Source organism: Hydra vulgaris, chromosome 04 (genome assembly GCF_038396675.1).
Source record: "Hydra vulgaris chromosome 04, alternate assembly HydraT2T_AEP".
Classification (NCBI taxonomy): domain Eukaryota; kingdom Metazoa; phylum Cnidaria; class Hydrozoa; order Anthoathecata; family Hydridae; genus Hydra; species Hydra vulgaris.
In genome coordinates, this window is record NC_088923.1 from 46,492,949 (window position 1) to 46,520,000 (window position 27,052).

Here is a 27,052-nt window from a genome sequence, read left to right on the forward strand (position 1 = left end):
ATTTCAAGTCTTTACAATGGTTATTAAGTAACAATTTTATTTTTTGAAAGCACCTGCTTTGCAGTGACTTAATTCATTACTTTAGTGCATACTGAAGAATGGTACCATTCTAAAAGATCCTGTGGCTCTTAAATAATCTAGTAGCATTTTTATTACTCTGTACTTAATGCTTTAAAAAGTTCAGTTTTGTTTTAAGGTTATATTGTACTTAAGGTTATATTGTCTTAATCTTCTTGATCAACATCATCATGATCTCATATCATTTCTTGAAACAATATAACATAATACAACATCTTGAAACAGTATAAAAGTGTTAAAAAGCTACTACTGATTTTATTTTTAGATTAAACATATATGTTTTTTTAGGATGTTAAGTTTAAGTTAAACAAAAAACTCTGTAGAACTCTAACTCCAACAATTTTTTACAACAGGATGGCTTTTTCTAGTGTTAATCAGTTTTCAGGTAAAAACAATGTGTTTTTATTGTGATACTGTTGTTAGAAAGATTATCATTTACAATGGCTCCTACCTAACCTCCTACTAATCATTTTAAGTCTTATGAACTACCCATATCCTACTACCCATAAACACATTAGTATTAATAGGTATATTACCATCCAAAGTTTTACTACTTTTAACTAAAATAAAACTTGGGTTTTGTATAAGAGTTTTCCATTTCTTAAGAAAAAACAGTGTAAAATGAAAATAATTGCATAAGTGATTTTCTACTAATTCATTATTGCTCTGTTTATTTAACAATAATGAGCACTCTTTTTGTAGAATACTTATAAATTATTTGTATATATACAGGGTTGACACAGGTTTCAAAATGGAAGAGCACAATCATCAAATTTTAAAAAAAGTCCAAGAATTTTTTTAAAAAAAAAAAAAAGGTCCTTCAGAAAAAAAGTAAAAGGCATGTGCCCCCTCCCCCCCCCCCCCCCCCCCCCCCTTGTATCATAGGCTCTCAAATAAATTAAAAAAAAATATAAGTAAATAAAAAAAAAGTAAAAACTAGATTTACAAATTTATAATATAATGTTTATTAAAACTAACATTACATTATAAGGTTTCCTCATTTAATATGTAGTGCTTTTTTTATTTTCAATTTGTTTTTGTTAGGTGCAGTTTCTAAAATTTTAAAACAATTATAGTTACTTAGATTTTTACAATTAACAGATGAAATTAAATGCATATAAACATTAGATTGTCACTTGAAAGATGCTCACGAATCCTTGTTTTTAAGTGTTTGGAGGTTTCTCAAATATTACTGGCATTACATCCAGCGCAAGAAAATTTGTAAACAACATTGGATTTGAGCAGCTTAGGAAGTGGATCTTTTATGCATAAACTGTTTTGTAATTTGTTGGTAGTGAAAATTAAATTATTTATAACATCTTAACAATATTTTTTAATAATTTTATTAACTTTAGATTTAGTAAAATTTGAGTAAAACTCTATAAATGGAAGCTTATAATATCTTATATTATAGTTATCAATACTATTTATCACAGATGGATTTAACTTTTTATCAACAAATAATTTAACTTGTCAAGTGTCAATTTTTTTTAGGTGGAAATTGGTTATTTTTTAAAACATTGGGTAGATTTTTTATGTCCTTATCCTAGCCATGTGTATCATCCATATAACATTTATAGATCTTCGGTATGGAGGAAAAGCAATTACTAACCTATTTTAGTTTGTGAAACCCAATAATAATATTAGCTAAAATTGATGCGAAAGAAGAACCCATGGCAATGCCATCAATTGATCATAATATTTCCCATTAAATAAGAAATGAGAACCAGATGTTAAGATTTGAAGTAATTTTTGTAACTGAGATTTTGAAAAATATTTTGAACACATTTCACCTTTAAAGTATAAATCAGTAGCTATATTTATAGTTTCATTAGGAGGAATATTAGTAAATAAGCTTTCAACATGATGGGGAACTATATATTTGTTAGTTATATCAACTTGTTTTAAGTTGTATGCTGATTTTTGTAAGCTTTTTTATAAGGTGTAATGAAATTTTTAAATGTAGTTTTGTCAAGCAACATGGTAAACGGTCCTAGCTCAATTGTGCCGAGGATTCTTTTTATTATGTTAAGTGGTTAGTTAGAATTTAAATCTGAAGTTGATTTAAATGAACATATTTTAGTTGATTATCAGATTACAAGTACAATTAAAAATAATCATTGCTCAGTTTTAATAATACATAGAGATAATTGAATATTTTGATATTGCATTGAAGTTATTTGTTACTTAAAAAATTATATGCATAAAATGTGTTTTGATTTTCTCCATTTGTTAGCCATATTTGTTTTCAAAAATTGCAAGTTTGTCATTCTTTTTATTGCAATGTTTAGACTTTTGAAAAATTATTTTGCAATCTTTAACTTCATCAAGTGATATCAAACAATCTACATATACAGGTTTTTTTTATAAATTAAAGATTTTCTTTCATACCTTATCAATATTTTGCATATCTAATCGTCACTATTTATAGTTATTTTTAAACCAATCTATGCTATGTTGGGTGGATTGCTATTAATTTACAGTCTTTTTTTAGTTCATAATTAATTTAACCTTCAAATTAGTTGGGCATGAGGCAGGTTTTACTGGAAACTAGAACATAATACTCAAATATATTGCTGTAATTACATACTTGAACAAATTAATATAGAAAATTATTAGAATAAATTACTAAAACAAAATATTGGAAAAAATTACTGGAGAAAAATACTGGAATAAATTATTGCAGAGAAATTTTGGAATAAATTACTTATAAAAAGTATTGAAATAAATTACTGAAACCATTTAGTTATGACTTTACCAAAACAAATTACTAAATATAAATTTTTTTTTAGGAAATAGGCGAAGTCATTCAAAATCTGTAACTTTATGGAAAGACAAAAATGGCAGGCCAAGAATTCCATATGTTATAAACATTGGACCTGACACTACTACAACAAGTAACGTTTTAGATTTTTTAATTAGATATGAACTTATGTATATTAGTTTGTATTTACAGTATTTAAAATGTTTTTTTGAACTTTTGTTCACCATCAAAAAATAATTATTTAATCAAATGTAAAATATAGAAAGAAATTAAAACAAGTTTAAATAAATATCAAATACAGATTGGTACCTAAAAAAAACAGGCTGTGACTTAGACATCTCAAAGCCAAGGGTTTTTTACTTTTTTTGATAATCTCACATTTTAAAATTAAAAATCATTTTTCTGTTATGTGATGCAGCAAATCTGTGATATTTGAACAATGATTTATCTTAAAGAAAAAAAATGTAATCTTAACTCATTTATAAATTTATATATATATACATATATATATATATATATATATATATATATATATATATATATATATATATATATATATATATATATATATATATATATATATATATATATATTCCTATACTTTACAGCTAAAAAAACGTGTTTGCGTTAAAAATGGCTCTCCTTGTGGTTTTAAAGCCAACAAAATTTAGGTTAGATTATATCAAAACACATTAATTTAGCTGCAGGAAGTAATTAAACCACAAAACCACAAATTAAGTTCACAAAGTTTTTAAAAACATTCTGAATGTTTTTATTTTATTCTTTAAAAATAAATGCATTCTGAATGTTTTTTATTTATTTTTTAACTGTAAAACGTGCGCAGAGTGTTGCTACATCAACTATCTTATAGCCTGACTTGCAACAGAGTGCTGCTACATCGACTAACAAATAGCCTGTTTCATAACGGAGTGCTGCTACATTGACTGACAAATAGCCTGACTCGCAACGGAGTGCTGCTACATCAACTAAGGGTTTGGTTTGGGCAGGCAGTCTATCAAGTTGTCCTTTTTGAAACAAAAAGTATAGGAAAAAAAAAAAAATGCTTTTGTATAAATGTAATTTGTGTAGTGTTAGAACTATATAATCTTTAAAACATTTCCTTGTTAAGTTAAAAACTTCTCAATACTTAGTGAAGTTAAGGCAATTTTAAAATATTATTGTGTCTGTATGATTTTTTGTTGACTATGACATATTTTCTTTAAATAATCAGGTCTATGAATTATGGAAAGACAAAAATAATGATAAATTTTGCAGTCTCATAAAATATAAATGTTTATTGCAAAAAACCCAGACCCAAGATTCTTTTTTTTTTTTTTTTTTAATTTTTTTAAATCACAATCGTTCGTCCAAATTTGAATAAGATTTTAAATAAATACCTTTTTCAGGTGAAATGAACATCATAGTTTAATAATATGATTAGTTCTTATCGTGGAAATTTTTCATAATAATAAGCTCTTTCTTCATCGGAATTCTAGTGTTTTTTTGAAAATTAATAGAAATATTGTATTTTGACAACTACATATAGTTGATATATTTCAGAACTGATTAGAACTAGGATCTATAGTGGGTTAAGGCATTTTTTTAAAAGATTTTAACTAAGTTTGTGTTAATGCCGATGAGCGAAATTGATCTAATTTTTTATAATAGAATGCAGGGTAAGTTGGAATAATGTTTATGTGATATATTAAAGTATTTATAATGTTTATGTGATATATTAGTAAATGGTATTGAGAAAATTACGCAGTTACAGACAATTAATAACAGATAAATACAGATACATACAACATACAGATACATACAACATAAAGAGACAATTACACAATTACAGACAATTAATAACAGATACAATCCTACTCCAAAAGGTGTTCTATAGATTCACTATTAGGGGTAGTAAAAAAGTTTTAAAAATTAAATTATAAAAAGAAAAGTTTCTTTAAATATTAAAAAAACCTGAAGTAAAAAAAATTATAACACCTTAAGCTCTTGTTTGGACATAATACGCTGATAAAACCATGCTAATTTCGAATTAAAAAACTGGAATAATTTGTAAATCAGCTTAACTTCACCTAGTAGGATTGTATCTGTTATTAATTGTCTGTAATTGTGTAATTGTCTCTTTATGTTGTATGTATCTGTATGTTGTATGTATCTGTATTTATCTGTTATTAATTGTCTGTAATTGCGTAATTGTCTCAATACCATTTACTAATATATCACATAAACATTATAAATACTCTAATATATCACATAAACATTATTCCAACTTACCCTGCATTCTATTATAAAAAATTAAATTTAGTATTTTTAGGATAAAAAAACTCAAGATTATATAATAGAAAAATTAGGTATTGTTGAAAAATCAATAAAACAAGTTCTTTGATAAATCCTGATACTGTTATAAATGTCTAATTCATATTATGCTAACCAATAAAAATGTATTACTATAAGCAAAATGGGAAGTTATCTTTAAAAGTAAATAACTTGTTAAAAAAAAGTAGTTTAAAGATCATAAAAAATATTTTAGTCAATGAAATAAGAAATTTATATAAGCGTTTTTGATAAAATGCCAAAAAATATATATATATATATATATATTTATTTGATCTGTAAAAGAAAAAAAAGATTTTTGTGAAATAAAGAGAAAACTGAAAGTTACTTATAAGGTGTATACATAAAGTTAATTTTACATAAAAAAATAATTTTAATTATTTCAATCATTAAAAGTCAAAAAAGCTTTAACAATCCCACAAAAACAAATTAATTTTTTGTTAATATTTTCAAAAAATTATAGATTGGCTTAGGATTATATTTATAGTGCATCGAATAAAAGCTGTTTGAGTTTATGCAATGCATTAGTTGAAGATGTTGTTGACTTTATTTACAATATTAGCTAAAACTGACCGAGGTTATTTATGATGCTTTGTGAATTGAGAATTTGATTTAATGAAGTTATTTATATTTTCAGATTATACTACCATAATTAAGCAATCTGTTCGTGCAATGAATGAATATATGTCTCCTTGTGGTCATGATGTATGGGTTGAAAAGGAAGGCAGTGATAAAAGTGGTTATATTGAGTTTATCACCACCTTAAATGATGGGTAAGTTTTTATGAATTAATTTTTTATATAATTTTTTTTTTTATGATATACATATAATTTTGTTTATAAACATAAGTTAAAATACATAAAGATAAATTGACATTATGTTGTTCAAAATTTATTGTCAAGAAACTAAAACATTAAAGCAATATTTTTTTACTAACATCTGGGTTAATTCAAAATAGCTGGAACTTTTGATAAGTATCTAAATAAATCTATTGAATATTGAAATGATTTGAAAAAACCTAAACTATATGTAATCTTCATATATCCTGTCACTTCAGAGGTTTCTCAAGGTTCTATCCTTGGCCCTATACTCTTTAATTTACATTAACGATCTTCCAGATATTCTCATGTCAAAAGTGGCATTGTTTGCTGATAATACTACCATTTATTGTTGTCTTGATAAGAAGTCAACACTCTCTGATTGCTTGGAGGGGGCATTTGAGCCTGAAGCAGATCTTACTTCTCTACAGCATGGGGTTCACAGTGGCTGGTGAACTTTAACTAAATTTTTTTCAGCTAATTGTTATCACAATAATCTAAATCTTCCTATATTTATGACTGGTAATGTACTCGATGAGTCATCTACCCTTCATCTTCTAGGATTAACTCTTACTTCGAATCTTTCTTGGAAACCATATATTAAATCGATTGCAAAATTAGCATCTGCTAAGGTTGCATCTCTTTATCATGCTCATCATTTTCTTTCTCTGGATTCTATTTTTTTTGTCTTTAAATCTCAAATTCTTACTTGTATAGAATACTGTTGCCATATCTGGGGCAGATCAATGATGCTTTTTCGCTTTTAGATAAGGTGCAAAAATGTATTGTAAACATAGTTATACCTGCACTTGCAGCCAACCTTCAACGATTATCACATCGTCATAATGTTGCTTCTCTTTCTCTTTTCTACAAATACTATAATGGGTACTGCACTAAAGAGCTAGCTTCTCTTGTGCCATCTACTAAAATTCATTCTTGTGTTACTTATCATTCAATTAAGTCTCATCCTTTTCCTGAGACTTTTCCTAAGTGCTCTAAAAGTTCTCATTCATCCAGTTTTTTTCCTCGAACATCGGTGCTTTGGAATTTGCTTCCTTTATTTTGTTTTCCTGATTCTTATAATTTGCAATAATTAAAGTTGTCTGTCAATCGTTATCTTGCTCTATAAGCTTCATCTTTTCTCTTCCAGTAACTTCTAACTCTAATAGTGGTTGCTCGCAGCCTTGTTAGAAAATGAAGTTGTTGAAAAAAAAAAATCCTTGTTAAAAACTTTTTAAAGATAATACCCCTTTTTATTACATACTTTCTTGACATATCTATTTGGTATATCTTTTTGATCTATTAAGATTTATGTATAGAAGGATAAAGTAAGTGTAGGTAGCAAAATGAGGTATATTACCCCAAAAGTTAAAGTTTATCCATTGAAACCTCTGAACTATTTAAAATCTGATATTTTACAATAGTTGGTTATTGCACAATTAAATTTTTTTCTTAATAAGAATATATGTTATTTTTAGCTGCTGGAGTTATGTTGGAAAACAGGGAACATCAAAACAGCAAATTGCCATAGGATATATGTGTAATACTAAAGGTATTATATTTTTTTTAGAGATTTTTATAAAGTTTTGCTATGAGAATATAAAAAGGTTTTTAATAATAACAACATAGTCAAATTATTATGCATTTTATAATAGAATAATAATGGCTGATAATTTTTGTTACTTATAATATTTATTTGTTAAGATAGTAGTAATAATAATAATAACAGTAAAAACAATAATTTATTATAAAAATTGTAATATCAGAATTATTATAAATATTGTTAATAATTTGTATTATATAATCATAATATTATGAATATAATATAATTATAATCATTTTAAATAATTTAGTTCAATGTTAAATAATTTAAAATTATATAAAATAATAAATTTTGAGCCAATATTTTATAAATATAATATATTTATTATAATATAAATATAATAGATTTTTATTTTTTTCTCAAGGGACAATTCTACATGAAATGCTTCATACAATGGGTTTCTTACATGAACAACAACGCTGTGATCGTGACAGTTACATTGAGATTATAAAGCCAAATATTAATAATATGGTTGGAGGTTAGTTAAATCTCACATTTAGTTTTATCATAACAAACAGTTGTATTTATAGTTATAAGCTGTATATATATATATATATTGTATATATATATATATACAGCTTATTTTAATAATATTAGGGACTTGTTATATAGAAAATGGACTTTCGCGTGTACTAAGTATTATTAAGGATGTACTAAATATTGGACAATTGAGCTTAAATTAGGCTTAAGTTAATTACAAAAGATAACCACAGCAAATAAAAAAACAAACAGTTGTGATTTTTTTATCTAAAGGGGGCTTTAAGACACCCTACTATTAGATGCCAGCAATTTTTGATATTAAGTTGATAAAATTTTAAGTTGCTTCAAACTGGATAGTTCATAAGAAAGTAAGAGTTAACTAAAAAATATAAACCACTAAAGTTAACTTGTAGCTTTCTTATTTGAAAAATAAGTTTGAAAAATCAATATAAATAAACCGCATTAAAGACGCCATTTTTTTGTAGAATTGCAAAGTAATGTGTTAACATAAACAAAACAAAAACATTCCAGTAGAAATTTTTTTTTTTCTGCATTAAGTTAAAATTTTTCAAACTAAAAAAATGTTTTTTTTCAACCAAAATAATAAAAAATTTTTTCTAGACTAGAGATTAATAATTATATATTTAATAAAAAATTTTTTTTTTATTACAAAATTTTTTCTAGTTTTTACTTTTCTCTTTTATGAAAAATCATGAAGATGAAAAATATAGTATAAAATATTCATTTAACTATTTTTCACTCAAGAAACCAGAAACAAATATAAAAATTTAAAATAACTATAAAAACGTTTTTTATATTTTAATAAAATATAAATATTATTATCAAAATGTTAGGGGTCATTAATAAAATGCGTACGCTCATAGGGAAAGGAAGGGGGGTCTTTAAATAAAATAAAAACAAAAATATCTAAAAGTCTAAAATATCTAAAACTCAAATAAAACATGTTATTTTTTATAAATATTTTATTTACATGAGTTTGTCTAGTTGATGACTTTTATGTAAAACTACCCATTTTTTCAGAACCGAAACATGTCTAAAAATTATATAAATTAAAAAATTAGTTGTTTGCAGTTTATTATATATGAAAGTATGAAGGAAAATGTTTTACACCAACACACATTTTAAAAATTCATTTATTTATAACTCACTCTAGTTTATGAATCATATTGAAATATATGTAAAAAAAAATTTAATTAAGATAAGATAGAATCGGGTTGATTTGCAACTTTCCAATTTTGCAACTTGCAACTTTCAAATTTTGCATGTGTGTATAATAAAGAAATACCATGTACACTTCAATTTTTGTTTTCCAAAAAGTACAATAGTTTTCTAAAAGTATATTTCATTTTAAGTTTTGAAAGTATATTTAATATTAAAATGTTTAGGCAAAAAATATAATGCAATGGCACAGTTTGAATGTCAATATTCTATCCAACAAACACATTATTCTTCTGTGAGTTATTTTTTATTTTAGTTACTTTATAGTTTTTTGTTTTTTTTTATTTTGTTGTTATTGTTTGTTATTTTAAAATCTTTAGCAGTTTTTAAAAATGAGCTTTTGATAATGTTTTAAAGAAAGATTAAAGATTGTTTTAAAGAAAGATAAGATTAAAGATGGTTTTTAAAATTTGAAAGTAATAATCAATTCATAGTAAAACGCTCAAAACTCTTTTTTAAAAGCATTTCAATGATATTAAAATTTTTCCATAAATTTGATTTTAAAAGTTGTTAACACCCTCAGAAATAGTTAAAATACAATTAAAACTACAATTCTGGATTACTATTCTTAAATCAATATTAACTAAAAACATTTTTAAGTTGAGTTTAAATAGTCAAATATCAATACCATAAGTTTACACTTTGCCAAAATAGAAAAATTGTGTAGATTATCACCAAACACTTTAACACTGTGTAATTGAACACAATTTGTTTCTGTTAATGGTATCAGAAAAATTACTCCTCAAATGTTTAACAACACTACATAAATATAAAAGTTCTACTCTACAATAGCACTAATACTAAAGGATACTGAATAAGGACTGCAGTTTCCCCTATCTATCAATTATCTAATGTGCTTCTTAAGCTTTCTACAGCTTATCATCTTTCTGGTTATACCAGCTTACTTCTAATTAACAAATCTTACGAAAGTTTCAGCTATTTATTTGTGTATGCATTTATTTTTATTTATCCTATTTTTGTTTAGCCTTATGATATTTTCTCCATTATGCACTATGACTTATGGGCTTTTTCAAAAAAACTAAAGCGCACGTCCAACACAAAAACAATGAAATTAAAACAAGAGTTTATGAATTTAACAATAGATATTGAAGAACTAATTGGTAAAATGGGTAGAATGAGTGATACAGACAAGCAAGAGGTTAATGCATTGTATGGATGCATTGGTATGTAATATTTTCTTGAAGAATAAATATATATATATATATATATATATATATATATATATATATATATATATATATATATATATATATATATATATATATATATATATATATATAGTGAAAACTAAATAATTATTAATATATATTTCAATTACATTACTTAAAGTTTCATGCAATAGCGATCATCAGATGTAACAACAACAAAAAAATAAGGACAAAAAATTATTTACAAAAATGCTATGGAGTGTCCGCTTTGATGACATTATAGTTTTTAATTAGAAATTTATTTTCTAATTAAAAACTTTAATGTCATCAAAAAAAGTTAGTTATAGCTGCTGTTTGGACAGCAGCTTTAACTAACCTTTAAGTTGTTTCAATTAAAAAGTTTGTAAAATTTGTGGCTTTTAGGGAAACATTTATCAATTGTACTCAAAAAAGTTTTGGCTATGTTTGTTCTGACGTTGATCTCTAATCGCATCATCAATGATCAATGATCTCTAATCGCATCAGTAATATATCTTCAAGCAAAGAAGCTTTTGATAGAGCTGCACCATTTTATAATAACGCTCTTAATTTTTGTGGATTCAAAGATAAGATCAATTTCATTCCAAATATCCAAAAATATAATACAAAATCTCGAAAAAGAAACATTATCTGGTTTAACCCACCTTATTCGCTCAACTTCAGAACAAACGTAGTTAAAACTTTTTTGAGTACAATTGATAAATGTTTCCCTTAAGGCCACAAATTTCACAAACTTTTTAATTGAAGCAACTTAAAGGTTAGTTATAGCTGCTGTCCAAACATCAAGAGTATTAAGAGTATTATATTCTCAAAATAAAAAGATATTATTTAAATCTCATGAAAATGCCAATCAATTATGCAATTGTCAACAAACCACCTTATACCCACCCAACGGAATCAATGCCTTACAAAAAATCTTATTTATATTTGTAATGTAAAAACTCACCAAGAAGAAGAAGGGTATTATAATATTGGACTTACTGAGAAAACCTTCAAAGACAGATGGTATAAACATAAAAACTCCTTTGTTTATGAAAGTACGGCCAACTCCACTGAACTTTCAAAATTTGTGTGGGAATGCAAAAATAATGCTTTAAAACCTATATTAAAATGGAATATTCTCGATCAAGCGGAGCCATTCAAACCTGGTGGTAAATTTTGCAATTTATGCTTGACAGAAAAATACCACATTATCACATCACCATTAAATTTGCTTAACCAACGAACCAAGCTTGTGTCAAAATGCCAGCACGAAAATAAATTTCTAATTAAAAACTTTAATGTCATCAAAGTGGACACTCCATAGCATTTTTTGTATATAATTTTTTGTTGTTGTTACATCTGATGATCGTTATTGCGTGAAACTTTAAGTAATGTAATTGAAATATATATTAATAATTATTTAGTTTTCACTATATTATTTGCTCTACTAATTATATAACACGCTGTATTGAGCACTCTTACTGGAAATATTAACACAATTCCTATATATATATATATATATATATATATATATATATATATATATATATATATATATATATATATATATATATATATATATATATATATATATATATATAGTTTTTTTATTTTAGTTACCAATAAATTAGACTTATCCTGTTAAAATAAAGAAGGTTAAACAAAAAAATTGCTAAAACATCTTTTTTTTTTATTAAGTAAAAACATTAACCAGTATTTTAAGCTTTAATAAAGATTATATATTTCAAAACTTTTTAATTAAATTTTTAACAAAAATATATTTAAAGTAATATGTAGTATTGTGTAAGTTCGTTTTATATTATTTTTGTTTAATTCTAGACAATAATATTAATAATAATAATGAAAATAATATTAATAGTAATATTAATTATAATAATAATATTAATAATAATAATAATATTATTATTAACAGTAATAGTCAGTCATAAGAAAAAAATAATAAGTAAAGAAATCAAACAGTTAGGAGGTCTTTAAACTTTGATATTAAAATCTCTTAAATTTTAAAGTTTTCATCTTTATGTGTAAGTAGAACTTTTGTCAAATTTAACAAAACTGCTGACAAAAAGCAATCTGTGTGATCAAGAATAACAAGTACCACTAATGATAATTCTATTTATAGAATTGCAAGAAAAAATCCAAAAATACTCAGCGAAACAGATTGCACAAAAGATAACTTGGCACTTAAAATCAACTAATAGATAAGTAGTTATTAGAAGACTCATAAATTGTTTAGCAATATTGCTGGCAGACAAATCATTTTTTAAACCAACAGACCTATTAATACAAGTTCAATTTTGCAAAGTAATTTTAAAAAGTAAGTAGTTATGAAAAAGTGAGTAATTATGATTTAAGAAGAATTGTTTTTAATGATGAATCAAACTAAATAAGTGCAAAGTAATTGTCAGTAGGCATCACAATGAAAAGCGAAATAGTCATCGTATTATACCAATGGTACAAGGTGGTTTAGTTGGTATTTGGGGCTGCATCACATATGATAGCCCAGGTCTAGACATGTTTTATAATGGTTGAGTGGACCAGCAGAATCATTGACATTTTTTTGTTAACAAGCCAGAGTGGATGTTTCTACAAGACAATATAAGCCTTCCTTCAACTGGCTCCCTTAAGTCAGTTGTACGCTCCCTATATGTTTTCTCTATTTAAGCCAGTTGATGTATTTTCACTCGACTGCATAAGTTTCTAAATAAATCAGTGCATAAAAAAAAATGAAAAAACAAATAAAATTAAATAATAAAAACAGTATAAAAAAATAGAAATATTTTGAAATAAAAAAACAAAAACATTCTAGTCAATATAGTTGCGGTTTTTTTTTTTGCTTTTTTTTTGAAATGATAAAATTAATTTAGCTTTCTCAATTATTTAAATGTTTTTTTAAGAGTCATTTTTTCCCATAAATGGTATACAATGTACATTAGTATAGGTTTTATATATATATATATATATATATATATATATATATATATATATATATATATATATATATATATATATATATACATATATATATATATATATATATATATATATATATATATTTATATATATATATATATGTATATATATATATATATATATATATATATATATATATATATATATATATATATATATATTGCAAGCAGGTGCTTGGAAGTTATTTGTCTGCTTGGTAGTGGCTATGCAACTTATTCTGTTATCTCCTAATGAGATCCTAAAACTCTAATTTTCAGTTTAATGGTTTTAAGGTTTGGTAATAGTAAGATTTCTAGCGATCTGTGATAGCTTAGAGAGGCTTTAAAATATTGGAGTATCTATTGGTCTGACCCTAGTTTGTGCAAACTTTTTACTTGTTCAGATTACCCTATAGTTTTATATTAAATGATTTTGTTAATACTTTTATTTTTTATTTCTTCTACTCTTTTTTACACCAATGCAGTTCATTGCACTTCTTACTTTTATTTTAAGGTTGAGAGACAAGTCTATATTTCCACTTTTCATGGACCAAATTGTAGTACTTCTCCCAACGATATTTATCTGCAATAAACCCATCTTTTTTTTGTTTTTAAATATTTTCAAATATTTTTTTTAATATTTGCGCTCAAAAAGCTTTTTTCACACAATTTTTTCCTCTAACAAACTATATCTTTTTTTTTTCTCTTTTTTGAAAATATCATCATGGTTACTCAAAATCTCTTGTTCTATTTAAAAAAATTCAGTTTTGTTCTTTTTGTTTGTTTTGATATCGAACATTTTTTGGAATTCACTTCTGTTTTAAAATGGAAAAACACACAAAAAACTAACAGTTTTATATTTGTGTTAATAAGATGGAGAAAAAAAAAAGGAAAAAAACTGAAACTTTTTAGTCCCTGTGTAATAAGTTTAATAAACTCACAACAAGAGGTAATCCACTATTATTCAGGGTGGTAGCCCTCTAATCAAGAGAGTAGACAATATCAGTTAAGGAATGCATTTAAAGATAAAGATATTTATCTCAGTCCAGATTTGACTGAGGCTCAGAGACTCCAAGATTTTAACCTCAGAACTGAAAGAAATATGAATCAAGCAAGACCAGACAATGACCCCTTTTGGTATGGCATCCATGGCAATCAGATCATAAAATTCAAAAAGAAATCAGATCAATAATTTTATACATAATTCAGTGTCAGATTGCAATGAAATTAAAATACTGTCATGTTTGTACCTAAATGCTACCTCTTTCGATAACAAGTTAAATGAGTTTAAAGTGGTAATTGAACAATACAAACCAAATGTAATTTTTGTGACTGAGACATGGTTTAAAAGTGATTCAGCTGTAAACATTGAAGGTTACCATCTGTACAAAGACAGATCACCACCAGAAAGCGGTGGTGTTTATTTATATATAAAGACAACTCATTAGACTCCTATGAACTAAATGATGCTGTTCTAAATCCCTGTAAACTAGAACAAGTGTGGGTAGTTGTTTATTTTGATAATGACAAGTATTTACTTGGATGTATCTACAGGCCAAATGATTTTTTGGATATGGCAGAATTTGATGTGGTTTTTGGTCTGGCACGCAAATATATAGACAAAAATGAGTTCAAAGACTTACTTATCATGGGCAACTTCAATTTCCCATCAATCAACTGGTCAACTGACTGTGTTGATGCAATTTCAAATGAGAATGGAATTGAATATAAATTTACAGATATTTTAAATTACAATTTTCTTTATCAACATATTAACATACCAACTTTCCAGCTGTCAGATGAACAACTTGGGAGTACCTTAGATTTAATCTTTACAACTCAGTCAGCGAGTGTTAACAAAATAGATTCAAAATTCATCTTGTCTGATAAAGCAATCCGTGACATTAAAAGTAAGCAAAGATTTATGTTTGCTAGTTCCTATTTTGAACTAATATCTGATCTAATTTCAAATGTTGACTGGACACAATGCTTCAGTAACAAAAACGTACAAGAAATGTTTGATGAACTGATTTTTTATACTGAGGTGGCATGTAATCATTTCACTCCAATTTAAAAGACATTAAACTCTTTAAAAATGAGACCAGCCTGGGTTAATGCTAGGTTAAAGTTTCTTATTAGAAGCAAACAAAACTTAAGGTATAAAAACTGCTCTTGTAAATGGAAAGACTCTGTTTTGAAATCTGAATACAAAATGATTTGCAAAAATGTAGCAGACGAGATAAAAAAAGTGAGACAAAACTATGAGCTTAATCTGGTAAAAAGAGCCATCAAGAATCCAAAGCTTCTCTACAGCTACATGAACAATCAACAAGCAGTCAAAGATACTATAAAAGCATTGAAGGGAGAAAATGGTATAACCACTCAAAATTCAAAAGATATTGCTGATATCTTAAACAAAAATTTTCAAGCTGCATTTGTGAAAGAAGATGATGGTCCACTGCCTTCTTTTGATTTAAAAACTACTGAAACATTCATTATGACAAATGAAGATTTTACATATGAAGATGTCTATCTAAATTAAAAAACTTAAAAGATAACAAATCAAGTGGTGTTGATAATTTACATACAGCTATTTTAAAGAATTGTGCATCAACCTTTGTCATTCCACTTACAAATATTTTTAAAGAATTGTTTAAAACCAGCAAACTACCAGTGCAATTTAGATCACCAAATATCACTCCTCTGTACAAAAAAGGCGAAAAAACTTTAGCAGGAAACTACCAACTGGTATCACTCACCTCGAGTGCATGTAAAATAATGGAAGGTATGATCAGATGTAAACTTCAAACTTTTCTATATAAGTTCAAACTAATAGTCAAGCAACAGCAACGGTTTTGTTAAAAATAAATCATGCTTAACGAATCTACTTGAAACACTTGATTTTATTTCAACTGCCTTAGAGAATGGTAAACCTGTCGATGTTATCTTTTTGGATTTTGCCAGGGCATTTGACACAGTGCCACATAAAAGATTGTTGCTTAAACTTACAGCTTATGGAATATCTGGTCTGATAATACAATGGATTGAAGCATTTTTAAAGGAAAGAAAACAAAGAGTTGTGATAGGCGAAAATGTATCCTCTTGGGCAGAAATTACCAGTGATGTGCCACAAGAGTCAGTAATTGGACCACTCTTGTTTGTACTATTTATAAATGATTTGCCTAAAACTCTAAAAAATCTAAACAAGCTGTATGCAGATGACACCAAAATTTTAAATGAAATGCTCTCCAGTGCATCAACACTTTTTTTGCAATCAGATCTTGATTTAGCTTTTAAGTGGACTCAAGACTGACTTGTGAAATTGTGAAAAAGTGAAAGCCACTACAGATGAGGAGGCTACTTAATAGTGGTTATAAGCCTCTCTCAACTCTATATCTCCGAAACACGAACCTTGACGAACAAGGTCGCTGCGCGGAGAAACAAGTTGATATTTAATATTTCAAAATGTATGTTCATGCACTTTGGCCAGAATAACAAAAAATCACCCCAACATATCAATAAACAAAAGTTAAACATAACAGAATCTGAAAGTGATCTTGGAGTAATCTTCTCAAGCAATCTGAAATAGAAAAATCATGTAATAAAATGCATAGGCAAAGCAAACCAAATGTTGGGTCGGATTAGAAAATGCTTTGTTTGCTTAGATATTAGACTGCTGAGAATACTTTATGTTTCTTTTGTGTGACCACTATTAGAGTTTGCAGTACAAGTTTGGTCACCTATTCGAAAGGGAGAAATTGAGTTATTAGAAAGAGTCCAACATCGTGCAACTCGATTAATATCATCACTTAAAAAAATCAATTATGAGTATTGTCTAAAAGCTCTCGACTTGACTACCTCGAAAAAAAGGAAGCAATGAGGAGATATGATTCAATTTTTTAAATTCTTAAACGGTTTTAACGATTTGGAAACAATAAAAAAAATTAGTATTCAATAAACTCAAACGAGAGGTCACAGCTTTAAATATGTCAAAGAAATCACTAAGCAAGCATGTTGTGAAAACTTTTTATTTGATAGATCGGCTAATTTATGGAATAGCTTGCCAAGCGAGTTTGTTAAAGCTCAATCAGTTAACAGTTTTATAGCAGGTATTGATTGCTGGATAAGCAGCAATCAAGCAAATCGGCTGTCATAGTGTGTTAATACCACACTCACTGGCTCACACCTGTTACAGCAATTACTAATACTAGTTATATAATTTCCCAACTTCTAGGCTTTTTAGTTTTCTGTTGTTGTCTTTCTGTCTTGCTTTCTTTTGGTAAGTCAAATTATAATAATTACTGGTGTTTGTATTTTGTAAATATATCAAAAGCTGGTAATTGTATTGTTCCTACAATCTTGTTGATAGTCAGTTTGTTTAAAAAAAAGTTTTACTTAAATGGATCCCAAAGTGCCGAGACAAGTTGCATTCATTTTAAAGAGAATGATAAAAAAAAATGTTTATGCAGAATTTTTTTAAGTAAAACAAAATAATAAATGCATACCAACAAAAACAAACTTTGTTGTTTTACTTGATGCTCACCGTCTCCATGCTAGCTAATCTCTCAAAGTCTTTAAAGTATACGCTGCAATCTACAGACTTTATAATTTATTCAAGTAATTTTAATTTCAAAGAGTTTTAGTAAATGACGACATTGTAGGAGTTTGATAAGAAATCTAAAAATTCTTTTTTTAATCAAATTATAGAATTTATTATAAATTACTAAAGAATTTTTTTAGTTTCTTATTTTATATAAAAGTTTTAGTTTGATCATAAACTACTGTAGAATTTCTTTAGTTATTTTATTTTCTAAATTTCGCTAAGTTTGCATTAAAAATATAAAATATTTCAGATATTTTAGGCTCGTTTATTGCTATAAATTATTTTTGTGTTATATTTATTGGTATTAAATGATTATTATCCTTATTAAAATTCTGTTGAAAAAAATTGTTTTGTATTAGTTAACACTACCGCAAGCCTCTGACAGCGGCTTTTTATTTTTTCAAACTTTAACCGCAAGCACATGGTAGCAACTTTCGAGTATGCTTCACAATTTATCTTGTTTTGTACATTAATTTTCACTCTAGACACATATAGTTTGTTTGTTCTTAAGGTTTTCTTAATCCTCTACATAATCAAAAATAAATAAGAGCCATATTGTGTTATTATAAAAAGTTATCACTTTAAATCTTGAATAATCCTTGATTAAAAAAATTTTTTTTTTTATCAAGGATTTAGTTGTAAAATAAAGTAGTGTTAACACTGTAAAATTTAACTCGTAGAAGTGTATAAGTATTTAGTTGAGTAATTAAAAACGTCTTTTTTTGTCTCGAAAAACATTCTTTTTATATATTAAATGAGTTTTGTTTTGGACTTAATGTTTAAATTACTATTTATAAAACATTAGCTTTAAGCACTTGCATTTCTTATTGTTCAATGATGCGTGTTAAAAACTTATTTAATTAAGAAGTTCATTTGTTTAGCTTTTTATTGATATATAGTTAGTTATGCTTTTAAAGAGATTTACTGTTCGAATTTTAATTAGTTGTCAATGTTATGCCTTTCAAATTTTTTTGTTAAAACAGCTGGTAGAGAAAGAGTTAACCTTATAAAATTTTAATTAACAGTATTTATTTGCAAAACTTTTCATTGGGTACAAAAGTTCTCTAAATTCTTATTAAATAATGCAAGAATATATTTAGTGAAATTTATTCTGTAAAACAGGTATTGCTTATTTTATTTTATTTTTAAAGTTGAACTATTATTGGTCAAGATTGCAAAAAGTGTAGCATTATCTAGTAAATTTGGAAATTGAAATCGTGTAATGAAAGACTTTTTATTGTCAATTTTGATAGTTTTTTGATTTGTAATTTTATAAGACAGGTTTTAATGTAAAACATATGCCAAATATGACATAAATTGGGAAATATTAAATATAATATGTTTTTTAACACATTGACAACTTTAATTGCCATCTATCTTGAATTATTGCCATAAAACATTAATTATTGCTTTAATTAATGAAAAGCTGTCTGTAAATTTGTTAAGTGTAAAATCTATAAATATTTTACAAATTATAACTCAAAATTTAAGAATTCAGCAAATATATTTAATAAATGATGTTTTTTACCGAAATTCTTTATTAATTAAAAATTTAGGAATTTGTAAGATATCATTTTGATAGGAGAACAAAAACGCCATTGTGATAAACAGCTTAGAAAAAAAGTTCACATTGTTTACATAAAAAGAAAAAAGATTCACAATATATAATAAGGTGATCAACAACTTTTTTGAATATTTGTTTTATTTTAACATAAAAATCTTAAATTTTTTTGATTCTTGCGCACTCTATAAAATAATAATCTTTTGTTTAGCTTCTTATAAAATTTGTAGTAAAGTTATAAGATTGATAATAAACGCTTGTTTTAAAAAAGAAATAAAGCAAAAACAAATAATATTGATTCAAAAGAATTTTACAATAACGTCATTTACTAAAACTTTTTGGAATTAATCACGCTTAAATAAGTTATTAAGTCTATAGATTGTGGCCTATATTTTAAAGACTTTGAGAGATTGGCAAACCTGGAGACAACGAGCTTCAAGTAAAACAACAAAGTTGATTTTTTTGGTATACATTTATCATTTTGTTTTAGTTAAAAAATTTCTGCCCAAATATTTTTTTTTTTATCATTCTCTTTAAAATAAACACAACTTTTCTCGGCACTTTGGGATCCCTTTAAGTAAAAATATTCACAGAAAAAAATCACAAAGCAACTGCAATCACAATACAACTGCCAAAACTATTAACATTAAGAAAAATTGGTTTTAAACCAATTGAAAAATTGGTTTAAAAATTGGTTTTAAAAATATTCAATCCCCACCACGTCGCTTGTAGTACCGCTCTCAACTTGTTTGTCAAGTTTCGTGTTTCGGAGTTATAGAGTTGAGAGAGAGTTATAACAACAATTAAGTATCCTCCTCGTCTGTAGTGGCCTTCTGGGCTTTGGGGAGGTGAATTAAATAACAAAAAATAAAAAATATTAATTAATATTATCATTTAATAAAATATTTTAAACTGCATATATATAACTAATAATTGATATATTTAACTAATAATTCTCTTTTTAAAAAAACAATTATTAAACTTCCGCCTTTTAATAATTAACATTTAATAATCATTTCACTTAATAATTGTTTCACTAATTAAAAAATTAATAAAACAATTATTAAAGGGAAGGAAGGCAAAAATCCATGCTGCTACCTTGACTGCAGCATAGAGATTTTACAATGTGCTTGTTATACAATACCCCTTAGCACATGTCTGTTATAAAGTTGATATTGTTAATTGTTTTATTTTATTAAATTCACATACTAGCTAAAAAAAGTAATATATATTCAGCTTAGATCATTTATTATAAAACTAATTGGGAACTTAAAAAGCCAAAAAATGTTTTAAAAGGAAAAATTTAACTTTTTAATCATTACTATCCAAGAGTTTCTATATATAATTTTTTAAATTGCAGTTTACAATTACAACACAATTATTAATAGCATTAACAGCAATTTTTAAGAAAAAATTTAAACTTTTTTTATTTTAGAGATATTAATGATGTTGCTTATTAATCATTTCTTTTTTCAGCACCAGCATGCATTGTTTCTTTTTTCTTTTTTAGCTCCAACATGCGTTGTTTCTTGTAATGGTACAAACACTTGTGCTGGTAAGTTGTTTAAATTTTTCTTTTTGAAAAGACCTTTCAAAGTTTTTGAAATTAAAAATATTTGTTTTCAGATTTGTATTTTGCAAACATTTTTTTTTTGAATAACAGAACTTTACAAAAATGTGTACAAAAAAAAAGAAGTGTTGCGCAATTCTTGAACTTTATTGCAACAATAGTTACTTTAATAAAATTATTTTATAGAAAATAATTTTTTATTTACAAAGTTTTCATTAACTTTTACAATTATTACAAAGTGCAAATTTATCATTAGTTGAAGATTGTATTAGAATTTTAATGTTGCAGAATTTTTAATTAACTTCTAATTTTTTTAATTATTAATTAGTAGAACTTACTTACAGAACAGAAATTACAACATTAATTAGTAGAAATTAAATTATTATTGCACAGTAATTATTTGTCTCATAAATATTCTCAGCTTTTTAAGTAGTGATACAATAATTGTTTGCATCATATACAAAGCAAATAGCAGTGGGCCACACACATGTTGAATAATAATGTTAAATGCACAGACAGTTATTGGCCTCCATATTTAATAGCTTAAGCAGCTATAACATCAGGTCTGCAAGCTTTGATGTTTTTTAACCTAGATATATATATTATATAACTCTATTATATAGCTAAGTTATATATTATATATATTATATATTATATAACTATATTATATAGCTAAGCTCAAGTTGTAATTTATAAAATTCACACTGTTTGTAGTGTTATAAGGGTCGTTTTTAAATAGTAATCACTATATAACTGCTTAATAGTGTCTTCTCTTTGATTGATTTTATATCAGTTACATATTCTACAGCACTTGTAGTATTATATGTCATTTTATTATTGTAACTTATATTTTTTCAAAAAGTTGCTACATTAGTTTTTATTCAAAATATTTTTTGCTAATACATCATTTCATAGCATTTCTTTATTATTTCTGCAGTATCTCAATGCAGGCTTAAATTAGGGATGTGTTTGTTTCATTACTTCATAAATGTAACTGGCTTTTGACTTAATAATTACAACTTATTCATAAAAACCATTCCTTTCACCATCATGTTTCTCTGACCAGGAAATTATTCTGTGTTTGTTTATGGTAAACCTTCTTTGTTGGATACATATACACGTAGCTTGTTGGATTCATGAGTTAATGATATTAAAATAAGTATCAATTCTATCTGTTTTATGCTTTTTTATGGAGCAGTTTTTTGTATAAAATAGTGAAGGTAACTGATTACTAAACTCTACAGAATTACGCAACTGAGTTTGAATAGTTGTGGACATTATACTGTAAGCACCCAACTTCTTTTTTTTTATAAATTTGGAACTGCTCGTTTATGAAGCAAGCGCTTCATTACTACACTACTATTGCATTTTTTGGTATAAAGAAAATAGCCATTAGCACATGACTCTAAAACAAGAGCATTTAACAAACTCAAACAAGTTAAAAGTCCTTTCCATTTTGTCCTGACATTAATCGATATATAAATAGTTGCTGTTTTAATTGATTTTTGTACTACAATGGAAAGCAATGGAGAGCTGTTACTAGATAACTGTTACTAGAGTTTGAATCAATTAACACAGATTCTAAACTGAAAGATAAAAATGTGTAAAAATGGGTCTTTAACTTCTCAGCTTTAGTGGTCACTCATCCAGTGAGTACTTCAGTGACAAGTGCTTTGATGTCCTTTACTGTGTTCTCTGAAGCTGAGTCATAAAGACATATATACATATATATATATATATATATATATATATATATATATATATATATATATATATATATATATATATATAGTATATATGTTACTGTTACCCGCAGTACCAGGAATTAGCTAAATGCTAATGTTTATAATATATTTAATATTTAATATTGCAACTCTGAGTTTCATGTGTTATCACAATCATCAGGCAAGTAGTGAAAATTTAATTTTGCTTCGATTTGTTTAGTGGACATTACGGTTTATATTTGTATTTTGGATCGTTACGGGACGGAAATTGATTAGTAGTTAGGTTAATAATATTATTAATTTGTTTTTAGTTGGCTAATAATTGTGAAATAGTTATATGTTATGTTGTTTAAAATATTTTTTATATGTTAATGTGTATTATTTGTGTATTAAAAAATAATAAAATGAAAATAAAAAAATAAGAATTAAAATTGATATAAAAATTTACATAATATTATGAAATATATTACAAAAGCTGTGTATGTGAGTAATTTATTAGTTAGCCTAGAGATATATGGAGCAGATTAGTATAGTTATTTTTATTTATAGTTGTTAGTCAGGTTTATAGCGAGCTTTGTAATTTTTTAATAAGAATTTATTTTCGTGGCGGCACTTTGATATAATTTCGGTTCTCTTATTTAACAGTTCTTCAGGTTTTGGATATGATCTAGTTTATCTATTGAGCACTCTTTCAAGTATACATTATTATACATGAAAATATAAAGATATTTTCTTTATTCATATATATACACTTACGTATATATATATATATATATATATATATATATATATATATATATATATATATATATATTTAATTATATATATATATATATATATATATATATATATGTCTTTATATGTATATATATATATATATGTACACATATATATATATATACACATGCATATATATATATATACACATACGTATATATATAAATATATATATATATATAATATATATATATATATTTATTTATATATAAATATATATATATATATATAATATATATATATATATTTATTTATATATAAATATATATATATATATATATATATATATATATATATATATATATATATATGTATATATTTTTTATATTAAAATAAAATAAAAATATGTATATATAGTTCTATAGTTTGTTGCATTTAGGAAGCACGGAAGGAAAAAAGTGATTCTTACGCCAACACATACGTCACTTTTAATTACTTTTGACTTTCGTCCAACATTTGCGTGTTGGACCAAAGTCAAAACCATTAATTTAATTACAAATTATTTGTTTTTTAAAAAAACCACAAAAACGCAAATTTAATTGACCAGAATGTTTTTAAAAACATTCTGAATGTTTTTAAAACATTCTGAATATTTTTAACAATATAAACAATGTTTTTATTTTTATTTTTTTTAATAAAATGTTTTTTTTTAATTTTTTTAATAAAATGTTTTTATTTTTATTTTTTTACTGTAAATCATGCGCGGAGTGTTGGTACATCGACTATCTAATAGCCTGACTCGCAAGGGAGTGCTGCTTCATCGACTGACAAATAGCCTGACTCGCAAGGGAGTGCTGCTATATCGACTGACAAATAGCCTGACCCGCATAGAAATGCTGCTACACCGACTATCTTTTAGGCTGACCCCCAAGGGAGTGTTGCTACATCGACTGAGGGTTTGGTTGGGGCAGGCAGTCTATCAATTAATAAAAAAAAAAAATTCCGGACTTGCATTTTAATTTTTACTTTTTGTCAACAAAATGTGGAAAAAACTTTTGGACAACATATTAGAGTTCTATATATATATATATATATATATATATATATATATATATATATATATATATATATATATATATATATATACACACTCATAAACAAGACAAATTTTTTATTTTGTAAAAATTTGTTTTATTTATAAAAAACAATATATGTTTTTACTAATGCTAGTCATCTTTATTTAAAACTAAGTTTTTAAAGTTTGTTTAAGTACCTATAAAGGTGTTAAAAAAACAATACAAAATGTAATAATTTTTGTACAAACAAGAAGTAAATTTAAAAGTATCTTTTTTAGATGTCTCTCTACACAAAATTAATTCTTCAGTTATCAAAACGTTTTTCATAAAAATTGAAAACCTATTCTGGTCTTCACACTAACTTTTATAGTTTCACTCAATTTTTATAGAGAGTTAGTCTAATCAAATGCTTAATCAATAGAGTGTTTAAAATTAATAGTACTAAACTTGGGTTTCACCCTGACATAAGCAACATCTATAAAGTATTTCAAAGAAACATGTACCCAACTTGGCTAATTTCAAAAATATTTAATACATATTTAAACAAGATCAACTCAAATACTCCACCACAACCAAAAATCAAAGATTCTTTGTCTTATTTTAAACTACCGTTTTTGGGAAAAATATTTGAATCAACTAAAAAAAGACTGAATTCAATTGCTAAAAAATATTGCCATTCAGCTAATATTAAATTAGTATTTACCTCACTAAAAATTTCTAAGTTCTTTTCTTCTAAAGAACCTATTCCTCCAGAGTTCAAATTGTTTGTGGTCTATAAATTCATATGTGCAGGATGTAACTCCTGTAATATAGGCAAAACTACTCACCATCTCAAGAGGCGGATATCTGAACATTACAAGAAAAGCCTAATATCTTTAAATATCTCAGTGCTAATGAAAATTGTTTCATGCAATTAAGTGTTTTTCTGCTTTAGATTCGGCGTCTAATAAATTTGAGTTAAAACTTGAAGAAAGTATGTTCATAGAATTGTTAAAACCTGGTTTGAGAAAACAGGTTATTCATATCCAGATGACACTTTCTGTTTAGCTACTACTTACTACACATATTGCATATCTTTTTAACCTATTCTTTTGTTATCTCTATGTCTTTAGTATGACAAGTTAAGTTTTTTAATTGATTTTGTTGTATTTTTTTAATTATATTATTATTAGTCTGTACAAGAATAATTACATTTTGTATTGTTTTTTTTTATACCTTTATAGGTATTTTAACAAATTTTAAATAATTAGTTTTAAATGAAAATGACTAGTGCTAGTCAAAACATGTACTGTTTCTTATTTATAAAATTGTTTGTTTATGCGATACAATGATCGCAAAAAGTGAACAACGGAACTGTCCAGTTACGTAGACCTGGGAGATGTGAATATAGAAATAGATTGTAGATGATGTCATTGGGTAAGAATCATGAATGAATGTAAAGACTATTTTGTAGGAGGAATAAAACTAGGGGGTTACAAGGTGAGGGTGAACGATAACTCATGCTCTAGTCATCCTAAGCAATTGATAAAACAATGATCTATGAGTAAACAAGTATGTATAAATCTCTAGGTGTATTAATAGCTGTCATGACTAAAAATGTCATACAATATAAAATGATAAAATAGAATAAGTAAATAAAAAGATGGTAATAAATAATGGTACGAGCAATATAAAAAGAAAAAACAAATTATATGTGATCTACAAGGTTCGAACTCTGAATCGCCATATTATGATGCAACACACTAACCACTACGCTATAGTGTCAATATGTAAATGCGAAAAAAATGTTTATTAAATTTGTATAATTAATGTACTAAACATGTACTGTTTCTTATTTTTTAAATAGTTTTACAGATTAAAAAATTTTGTGCTTAAAAGAAATATATATTTACATATATATATATATATATATATATATATATATATATATATATATATATATATATATATATATATATATATTTATATATATATACTCTTGCATGATAGTCTTTAAGTTTTTACCTTAAAATGTCAGTTTTAGGTTGTTTTTTATTTTAAAGACCGGAAATTTTTTTTTAATTACTTGATAGACTGCCTGCCCCAACCAAACCCTCAGTTTATGTAGCAGTGCTCCGTTGAAAGTCAGGCTATTTGTCAGTCGATGTAGCGACACTGTGTTGCAAGTCAGGCTATAAGATAGTCGATGTAGCAACACTCCTCGCATGTTTTACAGTTAAAAAATAAAAATAAAAACATTCAGAATGCTTTTATTTTTAAAAATAAAATAAAAATATTCAGAATGATTTTAAAACATTCTAAATGTTTTTAA

At 25.6% G+C, this 27,052-nt stretch overlaps 1 protein-coding gene across 4 annotated transcripts in view; it reads left to right on the forward strand.

Moving 5' to 3' along the window:
• The window catches only part of LOC136079842 (uncharacterized), a 75,885-nt gene that overhangs the window by 24,750 nt on the left and 24,083 nt on the right, over positions 1-27,052 (forward strand). For 2 of the 4 annotated variants that reach the window (XM_065796466.1, XM_065796467.1), the window contains exons 6-13: positions 2,370-2,435; positions 2,871-2,975; positions 5,829-5,964; positions 7,488-7,561; positions 7,977-8,090; positions 9,499-9,566; positions 10,317-10,515; positions 21,165-21,209. In XM_065796466.1, the coding sequence (XP_065652538.1) occupies positions 5,864-5,964; positions 7,488-7,561; positions 7,977-8,090; positions 9,499-9,566; positions 10,317-10,515; positions 21,165-21,209 (601 nt within the window). In that variant the 5' untranslated portion in view covers positions 2,370-2,435; positions 2,871-2,975; positions 5,829-5,863. The remainder of the gene's footprint in view (positions 1-2,369; positions 2,436-2,870; positions 2,976-5,828; positions 5,965-7,487; positions 7,562-7,976; positions 8,091-9,498; positions 9,567-10,316; positions 10,516-21,164; positions 21,210-27,052) is intronic. The other 2 variants (XM_065796464.1, XM_065796465.1) reach the window with 1 other exon arrangement.